This window comes from Culex quinquefasciatus, chromosome 1, assembly GCF_015732765.1.
Source record: "Culex quinquefasciatus strain JHB chromosome 1, VPISU_Cqui_1.0_pri_paternal, whole genome shotgun sequence".
NCBI lineage: Eukaryota > Metazoa > Arthropoda > Insecta > Diptera > Culicidae > Culex > Culex quinquefasciatus.
In genome coordinates, this window is record NC_051861.1 from 21,707,858 (window position 1) to 21,725,223 (window position 17,366).

At 42.9% G+C, this 17,366-nt stretch overlaps 2 protein-coding genes across 2 annotated transcripts; both read right to left on the reverse strand.

Moving 5' to 3' along the window:
* Positions 1-5,006: 5,006 nt before the first annotated feature.
* Positions 5,007-6,597, reverse strand: LOC6046146 (endochitinase). The gene is made up of 4 exons (XM_001863350.2): positions 6,562-6,597; positions 6,339-6,404; positions 5,720-6,275; positions 5,007-5,660 (listed from the first exon to the last, which is right to left on the reverse strand). Exons 1-4 carry the CDS (start codon positions 6,575-6,577, stop codon positions 5,033-5,035), a joined length of 1,266 nt encoding a protein of 421 aa, XP_001863385.2. The 5' UTR covers positions 6,578-6,597; the 3' UTR covers positions 5,007-5,032.
* A 2,545-nt stretch (positions 6,598-9,142) lies between these two features.
* Positions 9,143-16,545, reverse strand: LOC6046141 (endochitinase). The gene is made up of 5 exons (XM_038249395.1): positions 16,521-16,545; positions 10,384-11,138; positions 10,125-10,322; positions 9,778-10,071; positions 9,143-9,719 (listed from the first exon to the last, which is right to left on the reverse strand). The coding sequence occupies exons 1-5, from the start codon at positions 16,522-16,524 to the stop codon at positions 9,198-9,200; spliced, it is 1,773 nt and encodes a 590-aa protein (XP_038105323.1). The 5' UTR covers positions 16,525-16,545; the 3' UTR covers positions 9,143-9,197.
* Between the last annotated feature and the right edge of the window lie 821 nt (positions 16,546-17,366).

Sequence of the window (17,366 nt, forward strand, 5' to 3'; positions counted from 1 at the left end):
TGAATGTAAATTTTTGAAATGTTGATGGACTATTTTTCAGTCCCATTGGCATTCTTAAAAATTCATAATGTCCTAGAAATGTTGAAAAAGCGGTTTTCGCTGCATCCTTTGGGTTAATTGGGATTTGATAAAATCCTGATTTCAAGTCAATAGTTGAGAAATATCGAGCATCTCCAATACTGTCCAAAATTTCGCTAATAAGCGGTATAGGATACACAAATGGTTTAGTAATTGTATTTAGGTCTCGAAAATCCACTACAATTCTGTAGCGTTTGTTGCCTTCGGCGTCTAAGTCTTTCTTTGGGATGCATAATACCGGTGCATTCCACGGACTTTTACTTGGGCGTATTATCCCTAATTTTAGCATTTCTTCCACTTGTTCTTCTACGTGTTTCTTGGTAGCTTCAGGAAATCTATATTGTCTTTTATTAATTGGAATTTCAGTTGTTGTTTCTATATCGTGCATGGTTAAATTGGTATAAGTCAACTCGTCACCCTCTAAATAAAATATTTCATTAAAATCATTCAAAATATTATTAATTTCTTGATTGATATCGCCTTTCAAGTGGTCTGTTTTAACCAATTCATAAATTTTTCTCATTCTTTCATTGCCTGTAAGTTTCTCATGCTTCATGTTTTCAATCACATCATAATCCCGATCATTTTCTAAATTCATCTCTTTTGGGTAATCTTGGTTATCATCATCAATTTCAATTTGATCGTCATAATACTCTTCAATGCACGGTTGGATTCTGCCATTGCAGCCATTGTCATTATCATAATTATTTCCATTATTTTCATCATAATTTGTATTAAAATTGTCATAACTATTTGCTTCAATACCTGCCATATTTACTTTGTTTATATTTTCAATGTCACTGATTCTAAATATATTGGTCATTTCATGATTATTATATTGCATATTATTTGTGTCAGGCGTTCGTAAAACTATGTTGTCGAAACTTTGACTAATATATAAGGTGTATTTCTTTAGAAAATGTGCTCCAAGAATTGCAACATCAGCAAAATGCTTCAAAATGTAAAACTTTTCCTCGTATTTTGAATTTCCTATCAATAAAATCATATTTACAGATCCTACTGTATCTTCTGCTATTCCATGAACCCCTCTAATAGAAATTCTATCGTTGAAATCAATGTTAGTTAAACGCATATTACTAACCACATCCCATCTTACAAAATTGTTACATGATGCGGAGTCAATTATAAATTTGTGAAATTTTGTTGGCCTTGCCAAGGTAGCAATATTTGCATAAAATATTGAATCATTATTGAAATTGATTTTTAATGTTTCATGTGGTGGAATGTATTCGTTAAATTGCAGTTTAAAATTATTTGGAATTTGATTTTTATTGCGTCGACTATTTGTATAAGTTCGTTTTAAAGTGCTCTTTGCAGTATTCGTTTTATAACATTCATAAAATTTGTTAGCTTGATAATTATTTCTTGGATAAAAATTTGTATTTTTATTGTACCTGAAATTTCTGAATTTTCTGTCAAAATTAAAGTTTGAATTTTCAGTACTAGCAAGTAACCTTTGTTCAAGAGTTCTTAAAGACTCTCTGTCAATTCGTTCATTTTCTAAAAATTCTAGCAAATTTTCCAACTTCATATGACGGTTATTAGTGGCAATTGCTTTGATTTCATTATTTATAATTCCAACTATAAAGTGGCTTTTTAAGCAATAAGCTGTAAATGAATTTTCGTTGTAACTTTGATCAATTTTTATGATTTCGTATTTTATGTCAAGAACTCTTCCTGCATATGATTTAAATGATTCATCTCGTCCTTGTTTAAGAGTTTCAATTTGTTCAATTATACTACCAAAAGTAGTTTTGATACCAAACTCTCTAATTAAATTTGCCTTGGTTTCTTCCCAAGTGTTTGCATAAATTCGTTTAATACGAGCTGCTGCTTTAAATTTTAGTTTCATAAAAACAATATTTAAAAATTTACTCTGATCTTCGCCTTCAGGAATTTGATCAGCATAATAATCTGTTAACATTAAGAATTGGTCCAGTGAGTCTAATGACCCATCAAATTCTGGAATAATCTGGATTAAATCCTTCGTCTCAAAATTCGCCATCTTTAACGGTGCACATCAACAAGAGCTTTTGCACCAAGATTTTTGTTACAGATATTTTAGTATTTTCGAAACTACGGGAACTATCGATACAATGTTTTATTCATCCCCTAAAGTACTGTCTACTAAGTGATTTACAACAAAATTTGCCTGTTTTTACAATCAGATTTGTGCAGGATTGGGTCCGTAAGTTTGTCAATTTTGGCATAAGAAGACAACAACTTCCTTGGTTGCTGTGCACCCTTTTAAGCGTGTTTTTAACTATTTACATCAAATTTCGGTATAACTTTTGTTTACTCACCCTAAACTGCCAGATTTCCATGGTCGTCTTCTTGGGTGTTTGATGCGGCTGAATTTCGTCTCCAGTTGATCCAGATGATCTCGTCATTGTTGAATCCCTAGTGTTGTCCATCGTTGGCCGGTTTTGAAATTTTCGATGCTTCTGCCATTGGTCGAGCCCGTTTTGGTTCCATCTCGTACTGCTGCATATTTGCTTCCATCTTAGAACTCCTCACATAACATTTTCTTCAATTTAACTTTTTTTTTACACTATTTTAAACTGTTTGTTACTTCGCGAAATCATTTTGTTCATTAACTTTCACACATAGTCACATTTTCAACTCTCGGTTTTGTCCAATCATAATGGCGTGTCCAAACACACACAGCGTTGCTTTCCGCTAGTCACCACCTGAACGGCCCGAGCGGTTTAGGCTTTCAGGATTTTTGTGATATTTACTTGTAGAGTCAAAACAGATCAGTAAACTTCACTTATTTGTGTATTACACATTTTTAAACATTACATTTTTGCGGTAACACTCTCAACTTTTACGCGCACGATCACATCACTCAACTATTTCGTTGATAATTTCATTAAGACCTTCGTCGAGCCAATTCTCTATGTTGAAGCCAGACTTGTCCTCCAGACCTCTTCACCGAGCCATGCCAGACCCGAACTCCTAAGTCCCGGGTGGACTCTTCACGGCGGCTAAGTTCCGGCGGACTCTTCACAGCGGCTAAGTCCCGGCGGACTCTTCACGGCGGCTAAGTCCCGGCGGACTCTTCACAGCGGCTAAGTCCCGGCGGACTGCGGCCTCCACCGCTAAGTCCGGCTGGACTGGGGCCTCTGCTACTGGTGGCTGCTGGCGGGTCTGGCTGGTCTGGGGCTTCTTCAGGATCTGGAACTGGGCTGGAACAAGAACTGGAACTAACTGGAACTAACTGGAACTGACTGCCCTCCTCAAGAATTTTGGGGTTTTTATAGTCAGTCCCCGAAAACTCTACTAAATTTTGTTCTACTAAAAGTGGTCCGTTTCGATGAGAAGCATCGATGAACCTCATGAATTAAATTATGCAGACCTCTGCAATTCTTCATGACTTTCCGTATGGTGTAGTGAGTACACCTCAAAATCGTAAGTCATGGGTTCGAACCATTGTCGTGAAACTTTAAATTATGTTATTGGAATATCAAAATTATGTTCCTAAAACATTCTCAAAAATGTTGGTCAATAATGAGAAGGTCGAATTCTCCATTGAACAAACATGCCAATGAATTTGGTTAAGCCACACCCTCAATTTCCCTGTGTAATAACATCGCACATTCATAATTGAAAGCTTAACCATTTTTGATTGCCTAACAATTGGCGAAATTTAATAAAGGGCTTTTCAGGTGAGGATGACTCATGATCCACACCTGTACATAAGCTTAATTATTTGTCGCGCAACGCGAGTCGACGGGTAAAATTATTTATGCTTGCGTAAGCGCGCATGGTCAGAACTGTGATGAGGTTCGAAAATGGACAAATTTAATGATTTAAATTTGAGGTCGCTGCAGTAGCAACTACGAATTTTCTTTGTTCTTTTTTTCCCCTGTCGGGGCCGTGTTAAAAAATCGTTCACCATGCCGAAATATCGGCGGAACGCCGTCGTGATTGACTTTAACGTCATGCCGGTGAGGCCGGACATCGAATCCGTTTCGAGGTTCATCACCAACGACCTCAAACTGGACCTTAAACGTTTAAAAACGTTCAACTAAACAACACCCGAAACCACGTCATCATCGAGCTAGGATCGCCGGAGGAAGCTTCGGACCTAGTCGACCACCACAACCTCAAACACAAGGTAGGATGCAGGGGTCAGCCCTTCCGCATACCTATTTTTCTGGAGGACAACTCCATCCAAGTTCGCGTCCACGATTTGCCGCCGCACATGCCGAACGAACTAATCGCCACTCATCTCGAGGCCTACGGGGAAGTCAACTCCATTCGGAGAGAGGTCTGGCGGGAGTACTTCCCAGGGATCCCGAATGGAGTTCGAATTGTTCGGATGGTTTTGACGAAGCCAATTCCATCCTTTATTAAAATAGAGGAGGATTGGGGGTACGTTATGTACAACCAGCAGGTGAAGACTTGCCGCCATTGTGCTAATCCACTTCATCACGGGAAGAAGTGTGCAGAAATAAAAAATGCAACGAATACACCAACAAAAACAACAACACCATCACCAGCATCACAACCACCAACACCAACACTACCATCACCAATAGAAACAGCAACAGAATCAGAAGAAACACCACCTCAAACAGCAGCAATAACAACAATCAAGCGAACGACCTCGATCGAAAAACACCACACAGATCAGATGCAGTGCCAACCAAACCCCAAGGATATCTCTCCAGAGGACGACGACGACGTCAAAACAGAAAATGAAAACGAAGCAAAAACGGTGAAACAAAACAATGCCAAGAGAAGATCACGCCGAAACAACTACCGCAATCCGTACAAATATTATGACGATTAGTGGAAGATCACGTGATTAATCCATCTACTTGTATTATTAACAACTAATAAAACTACATTTTATTATAAAAAAAAAAAAAATAGAATATATGAAAACTCTGTGTAGTCTAATCTTTTGCCAACGCTTTATTGCTGTTCACTTCCGATCGAGTATTGGTCGATTGAACGCCGATGTGATGTCATCCTCTTCCTTAGTTTCACTGATGTACTTGTACAGTTCTCGGGTCAATGGATAAGTCTCTCCTCCGCAGTCCCCTCTGTAGTCATCCAGATCCAGCGAAAACGCATAAACTCCAGCCAGTTGCTTTTGCTTCACAAACTCAACCTTCTTCTCCAGCGATTGCTCGTTCTCGTAACCGATCCACTCGCGGCCCTGGTACGCGTACGGACACAGTCCTACGTCGTCCCACAGCTGACGCCAGTTTGAGCGAGGAGCTTTGAACTTGAGACATATCTCGAAGTAACTTAGATAGCCGGCCTCGTGAGTGTACCGTCCGGCAGGCCCGGGACCAGTTGTTGGTGAACCGATGCTATTCTGTTGGGCGTTGGCCAGGATGTAAGTCCGACCCAGCATGGGAACTCCGAGAACAATTTTGTTGGGACGGCATCCCTTGGAGAGCCACTGCTGAACTCCGTCCTGCACGTTGATTCCCCGGAAACTGCCGGTATCGTGAGGTCGGTCCTCCATGGGGCTGTGAACGTCCGCGAAGTTGTTCCACCAACCGCGCATATCATACCCGATGATGTTGACGTAGTCTGCAGCACTGGAATTTTTGAACAAACTTAATAACTGTGATAAACTCTATTAAATGATCGTACATACTCGCACAGTGCATCTACTTCATATCCAACAGGGAGTCTGGATTTGTCCGCTGGAACTTGAATCGTAACTTCCCAGTTCTTAGCGACCTTCCGGAATGCACGAGCCAACTCCTCGACCAGGTAGATGAAGTTGTCCTTATCGTTCACGTCACCACCTCGTTCTGGGTTACCCGGATAAAGCCACACCAGTTCCAACCCGTCAATTTCATACTGTTCCAAGAAATTTACCACACTATGGATAAACTTTTGCCGGCGAGCTCGACGGGCTGCCATCCTGCTGAACTTTGCTCCTCCATGAGCCCATCCCCCTACGGCTATCGACGTCCTCAAGTGGGGAAACTTTTTCTTCAAATTCCCGAACCGGCTGAACCCGTTCTGGACGATGTCGATCTCCCGTTGCAACGGCTGCAGCTCGTAAGTGTCCTCATCGATTCCGATAAAGTTGTACACCACATGCGTGCAAAGATCCCCCGGGACGTCCTCAATCCGGTAAGACGCATCGCCAGCCCTACCTTGAGACCAGGTGGTGTAGTGACACACCAACCGGCGAGGTACCTCTGCAACGACGTAATAAAAACAGTTACATCGCACCTTACCAACCTCCCATCAACCTTCCCTACCTTCTCCGATCGTCACCACTGGACTTACTACAGCCAACAATCCGACTGCAAACAGTGCAACTCTACCTGCCGGTGACAAGAAAACAAGTTTAAGGTCAATTGTAATACAAAGCCTTTCCAGTTTAAAATTCCAACTCGAAAGGGGATTTCCCAGTGTCCTGATTTGGAACGCAAGACCGGCTTATCAGCGATCACACGAAGCACTTGACCGACGTATACCTACCTCCACTCAACTCCATGTTGTTGGTTCGACGGCTTCGTGACGACTGCGATGCTCGATCAAGCCGATCGTACTTATGAACGCTAGAATTACTCAGAGCGAGAGAGCCGAGAGAATTACTGGTTCTGAAAAGTTATAAGACGTTCGGAGTCATGTTGCTTCTCTTTATAGCAATAGCTGTTTATAGTAAACTAATGTCGTTACTTTTTTGAATCAAATGTTTACACATATTCTCAATTTATAGGGAAGAATAAACAAGAAGGTCTAACTAATATTCCACTAACTATGCGTCTAAAATCTCCTTAAAATCATGTACATAGTAGGGTTACGTAGAGATCATTGCGCCCTACATGATCCATTTGTATAAACGTTGTCAGGTCATCCGGTGGTGAGACCTGGGACGTCCTCAAATGCTATTACTTGATGATAATGCTAACACGAGGGTGCGGTAAAATCTTCAGAAAAATATGGGATCAACTTGAGATAATCTATCTATATAGGGTAAAAAGCAAAGTAATCCACTTTAACGACCCCCGGGTCTTTTGTGGTCTCTGTTGCAAGTTTCTGCTCATTTCTAGGCGTCCGAAGGTTATGTGTGGTGAGTCACCCAAAACCTCTTTTACGCAAATGGACCGACGTTTTTACTTCCCCATCCGATAGAAGGCGTGGTCAGGCAAATCTCGTCTCGAAAAATGCCACCGGGTCCGTCTGGGATTGAACCCAGGCCATACTGGGGTTTAGAGGCTACCACGCTAACCACTAAACCACCGGACCCGGTATATAGGGTATTTGTCCCTATTTTGGGCCTACTAAGCAGAGCGCACTTTTAATTTGATGTATTTTCAAAGACTGCTATTGGCAGCCTAGTTTGTTATACATGAATAAGTTGGATTTTTAATGCTTAAGCTTGTACATTATCAACATTTTGATAAAAATATCTTATATCGCTGTAAAAGCACGAAAAACTAAAACACTTTTTGCCCCTATTTTGGGGATATTGCTCCTAGCATACGACCTTCTTTGTGCATATTTTCGGCCTATCTTCTGATTGGTTGAAATCTCGACGCACGTGGTGAACCTTTTTGATGTACGGTTCAGCCCCAGCTCGTACAGTACAGCCGCACAAATTCGGTCGACAAATATGCTAAATCATTGTGATGTTTTAAGCCACAAATAAACATTAGAATGATTGATTTCACTTGCATTACGTGCATAATTAGCTTGAACATGATTTATATCATTCTTTACGAGTTTTAAACATAATTAAACAATTGTTGCGTAGCTAAACAACAAGCTCGTAATATGCAAGAAAGACTGTAAAATTCGAGAAGCGCACACAAACTGGCACAGTTTGTAGAATTGCCAAATGTACCGAAAATATATCCATTTCTCTCCGATATGGACGAAGCAACTTAAATCAGTTATTTTATTGATTTGGTGGCAGTTTAGTGATTGTTTTTGCAATGAGATTGTGCAACCCATTAAAAAAACACATTGCCGGTGGTTGGAGATTCGGGGGACGGCTCTCATTCATGTGCTGAGCGATGAAAACCGTGACGCTGAGTGTCAACAAGCGGTAAGCAAAAGTGGTGAATATTTTGGACCTAATGGGCACCTAGCGATTTGCCATGAAAATTGTGAAGAGTGATATATTTTTTGCTTTATTTCTAATTTAGGAGGAAAAAGTGAATGATCCTTGCCCACTAAAATGAAGATAATGACTGCATGTATCATTCTCAAGTGGCAGATCCCTGCCAGATTTTGTGAACAGCTCAATTTCGTTGAATTAAGTTTGGTAGACCCAAAATACGTACTAGGCCCAAAATAGGGACAAATCTATATATATAAAAAATTTCGATGGTTTTGTTCGAACGCGAATCAGTTCAATACGGAGCGTCGGATCGGAGCGCTCCTTGTTCCGTTGGGTTCGTATAAGTCCAAGGAAGGTTTATACGATAACTAAATGACACTTTGGCCACTCTGGAACCGATTCCGGAGCATCGCCAAATTGTATGGGGAATGTTACGTAAAATCAAATTTTGATCACAGGAGGCTGAATAAGCAAAAAAACGTCAACAAACGAAAAAAAGGCAGAACGAAGTTTGTCGGGTTAGGCTTGTAGTCATATAAAAAAATTCGACGGGTTTGTTCGAACGCGAATCAGTTCAATACGGAGCGTCGGATCGAGGTGATCTTTGTTGCGTTAGGTTCGTATAAGCCCAAGGAAGGTTTATATGCTGAAAAATTGCCATTTTGGCCACTCTGGAACCGATTCCAGAGCATCGAAAAATTTTATGGAAAAATAACATAAAATCAAATTTTGATCCCAGGAGGCTGAATAAGTAAACAAGCTATACGTCAAGAAACAAAAAAAGACAAGACGAAGTTTGTCGAGTAAGGCTTGTTTCATAAAAAGTTTTCATTTGCGCTATACAACCAATCATGATGGAGACGCTTGGTGTATTGAAAGATATAAAAATCTCCATTGAGCCTGCTTTTTTAGCTGAAAACATTTATAGAATGGGAATAACACAAATTTCAATTGAATAAGCATAACAAATAAATCAATTTAAATAAGGCTTTATTTATTCCAAATTAATCTCACATTATTTCAGTCAGTGCAAACCATTCACTTTCCTTCAGACCACCTCTTCCTCCAAGACATTCGGCTTCTCCTCTTCGACCCCTTCCGGCGCCAATTCCTTCGTCAGAAAGAAATCCTTCACCGTTTTGGCGTCGTCTCTGCACTGAGCCCGGTCCGCATTCTCCGTCCAGTCGCACACGTTCAGCACCGTGTGGAACGCCGTGTTGGGCTTGCAGGTAAACTCCACCGGCTGGCCGTGAACGCACCGGTAGTACTTGGTACAATCGGCGGACGCCACGTAGTCCTGCCCACCGGAACAATCGACGTCCGCTTGGTCCTCGTAATCAACCGGGGGTTGGGGAGCTGGTGCCGGTGCTGGCTCGGGTTCTTCCTCACTTTCCGGAGCGGCCTCGGTGGTGGTAGTCGTGGTGGTAGTTCTGCGAGTCGTTTTGGTACGTTTCGGGGGTGCCGCCGTGGTCGTTGGTTTTGGACGGCGCGTTGTGGTGCTGGTTGGGCCAGCTGCCAGCGGGACCTCACCGACGGATGCTTGCGTTGACGGTGGGCGGTTCCATTCGGGCTGTTGAGATAGGGGTGTTGAGTATGGTAGAGTTATTGAAGAACTTGACAGAACTTACCCTGGGTGTGGTGGTGACTGTCGGTTCCGGCACGACGTAGTCCTTCATGTCATCGTACAGAACCTTCATTAGGGCGTTCTCAGGGCCGCACAATCCTCGGAAGTCGTCCATATCGACAGCCCAGGTCATGGCGCCGGCGTATCCCTTCTGCTTGATCCACTTCATCTTGTGCTGTAGAGATTCGACGTCCTCGTAGCCCACGAACTGGGTGCCCTTGTAGGTGTACGGGCAGAGACCAACGTCATCCCACTTCTTGGTCCAACCCTTCTCCTCGTCTTGAACCTCGGTACAGATCTACAAAGGGCTATAGTTAGGTACTGTTAGAGGGGAAGAACTCAAGGTTATACCTCGTAATAGGCCAAAAATCCTGTGGCGTTGGTGTACGGTCCGGGGTCACCACCTCCAGCTTCCTTGTTGATATAGGATCCAAGAGTTGGGTTCTTCGTACTGGCGCTCAGTGTGAAGGTTCGTCCGTAGAAAGGAACTCCAATGACTAGCTTGTTCGGCGGACAACCATAGTTGACCCATAGCTGGACTCCATCGTTCTGCAGATACAGATAAATTGATAAAATATCTTTTATTTGTACCAAACTTATTCCTACATACCACATTAAGCTTCTCATACGCGTACTGATCGTGAGGTCGCTTGTACAGCGGGCTGTGCACATCGGCGAACCCTCCCCAGTTTCCGCGCAGATCGTACGTCATGCAGTGGATCGCGTCCAGATTCTCGCACAGCTCAGGCACGTGGTATCCTTCCTGCAGGCGGAAGTTCGCAACCGGAACGGCCATGGTGATCTCCCAGCCGAGACCTTCGCGATCGAACGCCCGACGCAGCTCCTCCACGAAGTAGAAGAACTTGTCCTTGTCGCTGAAGCTACCGCCACGATCTGCCGCTCCCGGGTACTCCCAGTCCAGATCGAACCCGTCAAAGTCGTACGCCTTCATGAACTGAACCACACTTTCGATGAACGAGTCACGTCGTTCCTTAACAGCTACCATCTGGGAGTACTTTTTACCACCTTCGGCCCACCCACCAACGGCGATCATGAACTTGGCGTGGTTGTATTTGCTCTTCAAATTGGTAAAGTTTCGGAACCCGTTCTGTTCCAGATCCACTTCCGGATCGATCACCAGCACCTTGTAGTTACTATCGTCAACCCCAATGAACGAGTATATTATGTGGGTGCACATCTCCCCCGGGATGTCATCGATCGTGTAGCGACCGACATCGGGCCGATAGATGGCCCAGTTGCTAAAGTAGCAAACGATTTTGGCCTGCTGACCACCACCTTGGGCCGCCGTAATCGGAAGCAGTGCGGCGACCACCACCAGCGCTAAACAAAGAAACGGCTGCGTACCTGAGGGGAATTTTAATTGCGAAAAAGAACAAAAGAATATGTTTGTATAGGTTAGTTACAGTAGTTAATTCAAGCTACGGTCAATTGTTTTGATTCCGATTGAACGTCTAAATAGCATCAACACATATCAATCGTGCATCATTCAGCACGTGAGCATAACTCTAATAAATCATTGTACCGGTAGTCATGAAAATGATTGCATATCGGATGACACAAATGTTACGTATATGTTTTGAGGGGTTCGTCGCTTTGATGTCGATGCAGTTACAAGCATGTGAGTACAGTCAAACCTCGCATAAGAGCGCCTCGCATATGCAACTTTGCATATACGAATCATTCCACCTGATTCGGTTTTGTCGCAAGAGTTGCATATGCGAGGTACAGGGCTTATGGGATTTTGGCTATATAGGAGACATGACCTATATTTTTGTAAAAAATCATCTTAACTATACAAATTTATAGTGTTTTGGAATCGTTATGAAGTCAGCTATACAGCTACACCAAATTTACAAAGTTTACGATGTTCTAGATCATCCGAAACTTCCTCAAGTTAAGGCCTATGTGTTCACCACCGTACAAGTATGAGGTAGGCGATTGTGACTTTGGTTTTTGACCTCAGATCATATCCGGATAGCCTCAGGGAGGTTCAGGGACTAGTCTACCGATATGTGGTGATGTTCTAGGTCTTCTGTAGAGTCCCGGGAGTTACGGCCGGTGGGTCTACCGCCGTAACAAGATAGAGGTCAGTGGTTTTTGACCCCAGATCATATCCAGATAGCCTCAGGGAGGTTCAGGTACTAGTCTACCGATATGTGGTGATGTTCTAGGTCTTCTGTAGAGTCCCAGGAGTTACGGCTGGTGGGTCTACCGCCGTAACAGGACAGAGGTCGGTGGTTTTTGACCTCAGATCATATCCAGATAGCCTCAGGGAGGTTCAGGGACTAGTCTACCGATATGTGGTGATGTTCTATGTCTTCTGTAGAGTCCCGGGAGTTACGGCCGGTGAGTCTACCGCCGTAACAAGATAGAGGTCAGTGGTTTTTGACCTCAGATCATATTCAGATAGTCTCAGGGAGGTTCAGGGGCTAGTCTACCGATGTGTGGTGATGTTCTGGGTATTCTGTAGAGCCCGGGAGTTAAGGCCGATGGATCTACTGCCGTAACAAGATAGAGGTCGGAGGTTTTTGACCCCAGATCATATCCGGATAGCCTCAGGGAAGTCCGGGGACTAGTCTACCAATGTGGTGATGTTCTGGGTATTCTGTAGAGTCCCGGGAGTTACGACCGATGGGTCTACCGCCGAAGCAAGATAGAGGTCAGTGATTTTTGACCTCAGATCATATCCAGATAGCCTCAGGGAGGTTCAGGGGCTAGTCTACCGATATGTGGTGATATTTTAGGTCTTCTGTAGAGGCACGGGAGTTACGGCCGGTGGGTCTACCGCCGTAACAAGATAGAGGTCGATAGTTTTTGACCTCAGATCATATCCAGATAGTCTCAGGGAGGTTCAGGGGCTAGTTTACCGATGTGTGGTGATGTTCTGGGTATTCTGTAGAGTCCCGGTAGTTAAGGCCGATGGATCTACCGCCGTAACAAGATAGAGGTCGGAGGTTTTTGACCCCAGATCATATCCGGATAGCCTCAGGGAGGTCCGGGGACTAGTCTACCAATGTGGTGATGTTCTGGCTATTCTGTAGAGTCCCGGGAGTTACGATCGATGGGTCTACCGCCGTAACAAGACAGCGGTCGATGGTTTTTGACCCCAGATCATATCCAGATAGTCTCAGGGAGGTTCAGAGTCTAGTCTACCGATGTGTGGTGATGTTCTGGGTATTCTGTAGAGTCCCGGGAGTTAAGGCCGATGGATCTACCGCCGTAACAAGATAGAGGTCGATAGTTTTTGACCTCAGATCATATCCAGATAGTCTCAGGGAGGTTCAGGGGCTAGTCTACCGATGTGTGGTGATGTTCTGGGTATTCTGTAGAGTCCCGGGAGTTAAGGTCGATGGATCTACCGCCATCAAAAGTGAGGTCGGAGGTTTTTGACCTCAGATCATATCCGGATAGCCTCAGACAAGTTCGGGAACTAGTCTACCTGTAGAGTCCCGGGAGTAGGGTCCCCGGATCTCCCTTAGGCTATCCGGATATGATCCGAGGTCAAAATCACCGACCTCTATCTTGTTACGGCGGTCTCCCGGGATCTTATAAAAGACCCAGAACATCACCACATATCGGTAAACTAGCTTCTGAACCTCCCTGAGTCTATCTGGACATGATCTGAGGTCAAAAACCTCCGACCTCTATCTTGTTACGGCGGTAGACCCATCGGCCGTAACTCCCGGGACTCTACACAAGACCCAGAACATCACCACACATCGGTAAACTAGCCTCTGAACCTCCCTGAGTCTATCTGGATATGATCTGAGGTCAAAAACCTCCGACCTCTATCTTGTTACGGCGGTAGATCCACCAGCCGTAACTCCCGGGACTTTACAGAAGACCTAGAACATCACCACATATCGGTAGACTAGTTCCCGGACCTCCCTGAGGCTATCCGGATATGATCTGAGGTCAAAAACCACTGACCTCTATTTTGTTACGGCGGTAGATCCACCAGCCGTAACTCCCGGGACTCTACAGAAGACCTAGAACATCACCACATATCGGTAGACTAGTCCCTGAACCTCCCTGAGGTAATCTGGATATGATCTGAGATCAAAACCACTGACCTCAATCTTGTTACGGCGGTAGACCCACCGGCCGTAACTCCCGGGACTCTACAGAAGACCTTGAACATCACCACATATCGGTAGACTAGTCCCTGAACCTCCCTGAGACTATCTGGATATGATCTGAGGTCAAAACCACTGACCTCTATCTTGTTACGGCGGTAGACCCATCGGCCGTAACTCCCGGGACTCTACACAAGACCCAGAACATCACCACACATCGATAAACTAGCCTCTGAACCTCCCTGAGTCTATCTGGACATGATCTGAGGTCAAAAACCTCCGACCTCTATCTTGTTACAGCGGTAGATTCACCAGCCGTAACTCCCGGGACTTTACAGAGGACCTAGAACATCACCACATATCGGTAGACTAGTTCCCGGACCTCCCTGAGGCTATCCGGATATGATCTGAGGTCAAAAACCTCTGACCTCTATTTTGTTACGGCGGTAGACCCACCGGCTGTAACTCCCGGGACTCTACACAAGACCTAGAACATCACCACATATCGGTAGACTAGTCCCCGGACCTCCCTGAGGCTATCCGGATATGATCTGAGGTCAAAAACCACTGACCTCTGTCCTGTTACGGCGGTAGATCCACCAGCCGTAACTCCCGGGACTCTACAGAAGACCTAAAACATCACCACATATCGGTAGACTAGTCCCTGAACCTCCCTGAGGCTATCTGGATATGATCTGGAGTCAAAAACCACTGACCTCTATCTTGTTACGGCGGTAGACCCACCGGCCGTAACTTCCGGGACTCTACAGAAGACCTAGAACATCACCACATATCGGTAGACTAGTCCCTGAACCTCCCTGAGGCTATCTGGATATGATCTGAGGTCAAAAACCAAAGTCACAATCGCCTACCTCATACTTGTACGGTGGTGAACACATAGGCCTTAACTTGAGGAAGTTTCGGATGACCTAGAACATCGTAAACCTTGTAAATTTGGTTTAGCTGTATAGCTGACTTCATAACGATTCCAAAACACTATAAATTTGTATAGTTAAGATGATTTTTTACAAAAATATAGGCCATGTCTCCCATATAGCCAAAATCCCATAAGCCCTGTACCTCGCATATGCGTGCTTCGCATAAGAAACCCCCATATGAGTTGCATATGCGAGGTTTAACTGTATTACAGTGTTGATGTAAAACGTTGTAACAAAATTTGTGAGTTTGTAAAATTTTAATAACCTTCACAACACAATCAATCAGTAAAATGTGTACCAAAAACTGCTCCATTTGTCAAATTGATTGGATTATCTCATGCTAATTTTAACCTCATTTTCACTCCAGCAAACAGCGAATCCAGTTCGTGCCCCCTTTTCACATTGCCTGCAAAGCTGCAAGATTAAATTTAATATGTCAGTTCCAGGCTCTTTTCGCACATGTGTCAAACCACAAAACGACACCTCGGAACTGGATTCAGAAGAAAGTTACGATGATTCTTGCTTTTTTTCAGCACCGTGCGCGCATCAACTTTCTGAGGCGTAAATCTGGTATATCCCGTTACGCGTGAAGAGCAAGCCGAATCTGGGGAGCACCTTTGGTGCAGATTTGTATTAAATATTGAACTGAAATATTTAAATTTGTAGAAAAATGCAAACAAAAATCTGACACATCAATTAAATGACTTTTAGCATTTCTCACACGGCCTACTTTTCTCTACCAAAAATAACAGAATCAAAAAGTAATACTTTTCAATATTGTTTGATTGATTGATTGATTGAACGGTGAATTGACTAAACATATGAACATTTGACTTAAAGTTCCATTTAGCATGTGTTTTTTCGAAATTGGGAAAAAATTCTTTTAAAAACTTGTATTTTCAGCGCTCGTCCTATTTGTCTCACTTGGAAAAATCCATTTTAAATTCGATACAAATTTATGATAACAAGGAATTTTTAGCTAGCACTGGCAATCAATATGTTCCCAGATTAAGAATTCACGCGTTAGTTCAGAATTCTAATAAATAGAGCGCATAATAGGAACGATATTGATGTTTCATAAAACTTAGTTCATTCCCGTTAAAAAAAATCATTAAATTATTGATGGATATTTTAACAAAATGGCACAACAATGCTCAATATTTAGCAAATGATCATTTCGAAAAAATATCTAATGTTATTTCCTTTAAACAAACTTTAACGCAATGCAACAAATACATTGCACATTTACTTTTAAAATATTTTTACTGAAAATCCTAGAAATTTTAAGATATTCACAAATTCTGTTTAAATAACATTTTAAATAAATTTATAAAATTTTAGTAAATCTATTTTTCTATACCTACATTTTCCAATTTGAAAATAATAAAACTTTTGGTGTTTTAAAGTACATAATTCTTTTATTGCAACATTTTCATTATTATATTTAACGAACGTTCAACATTTTTGAAATGTTTTTGTGCAGGCTTTTCACTATTTTATGGCTTTTTATATGCAACCGGAAATCAGAGTTCAGTTTGGTTTGATTCCATGTTGCTGATTCCTTTCTAAAAATCACATATTCACAACTTAAAATTACATCGAACCAACTTTTGTAGAACAAACACACAAATGCACATCTTCCACATCTTCACCACCCAAAAAACCTTAAACTTGAACTTCACTTCCACTCGAAACAGAACCCCACTTCTTACCCATGCTGTCTGGTCAAAGACCCGCTTGCGATTAAACTTCTCCAGGTTTGGTGGAAGGTGTATTTATACCTGCTAGTGGCTGGCGGCGAAGAGCCTGTGGCCGGCCGGTTGACATGCTGAAGAGAGTTGCTTGTTGTTTTGTTTTCATCCTCACTCCGCCGGGCCACTTTCCGAGGTGGTCAGTTGGGGCCTGGCTGGGGGCGGAACCAGTTGTTGGAGGAATGCTTTTATGAGTCTTTCTCATTGATTTTTAGGTAAAGTTCTGGTGTCTAAAGATTTTTGGAGTCTGGCAGAATTTTTTGAAAGATTTTTTATTATGATTTTAAATTGGCTTCAACAAGGTAAGGTGCATTTAAACAAAATACGAAAAAATACTTCTGGCAACACTTCCAGTTAATCAAACATTCATCTTTTAAGTGTCCAAACTCCCCAACCCCCGTGAGCAGAATTTTAACGTTCTGTTTATTGCACAACACATGTTGTTCCCAGAGGATGTTTAATGCGGCAACCTGTTATGAAAGTTATTGGCGATTGCAGCAGAATACTTTCGTTTCGCGGTTATTCACGTGTCAATCAAACACCCGGACAATAATTCTGCGTAGCCCTGCGACTTTGGCGACGTGGCCAGACTTGACAAAATGTTTGATCAGTCTCATCAGAATGCGACGCACCATGGCAGTTTAAGCGCACGGTGTTTTTGTGTTTAGTTATTGCAAAGCATGGTTCTCTGTTGTTCTAAGCCGGCCGCCGACGACTACGGTTTGAGCAGGAAATAAGATAAGAAATGCTGAGCAGTACCTTCGTACTTCAAAGTTATGACTAAACTGTTGAACGAGATATAGCGGG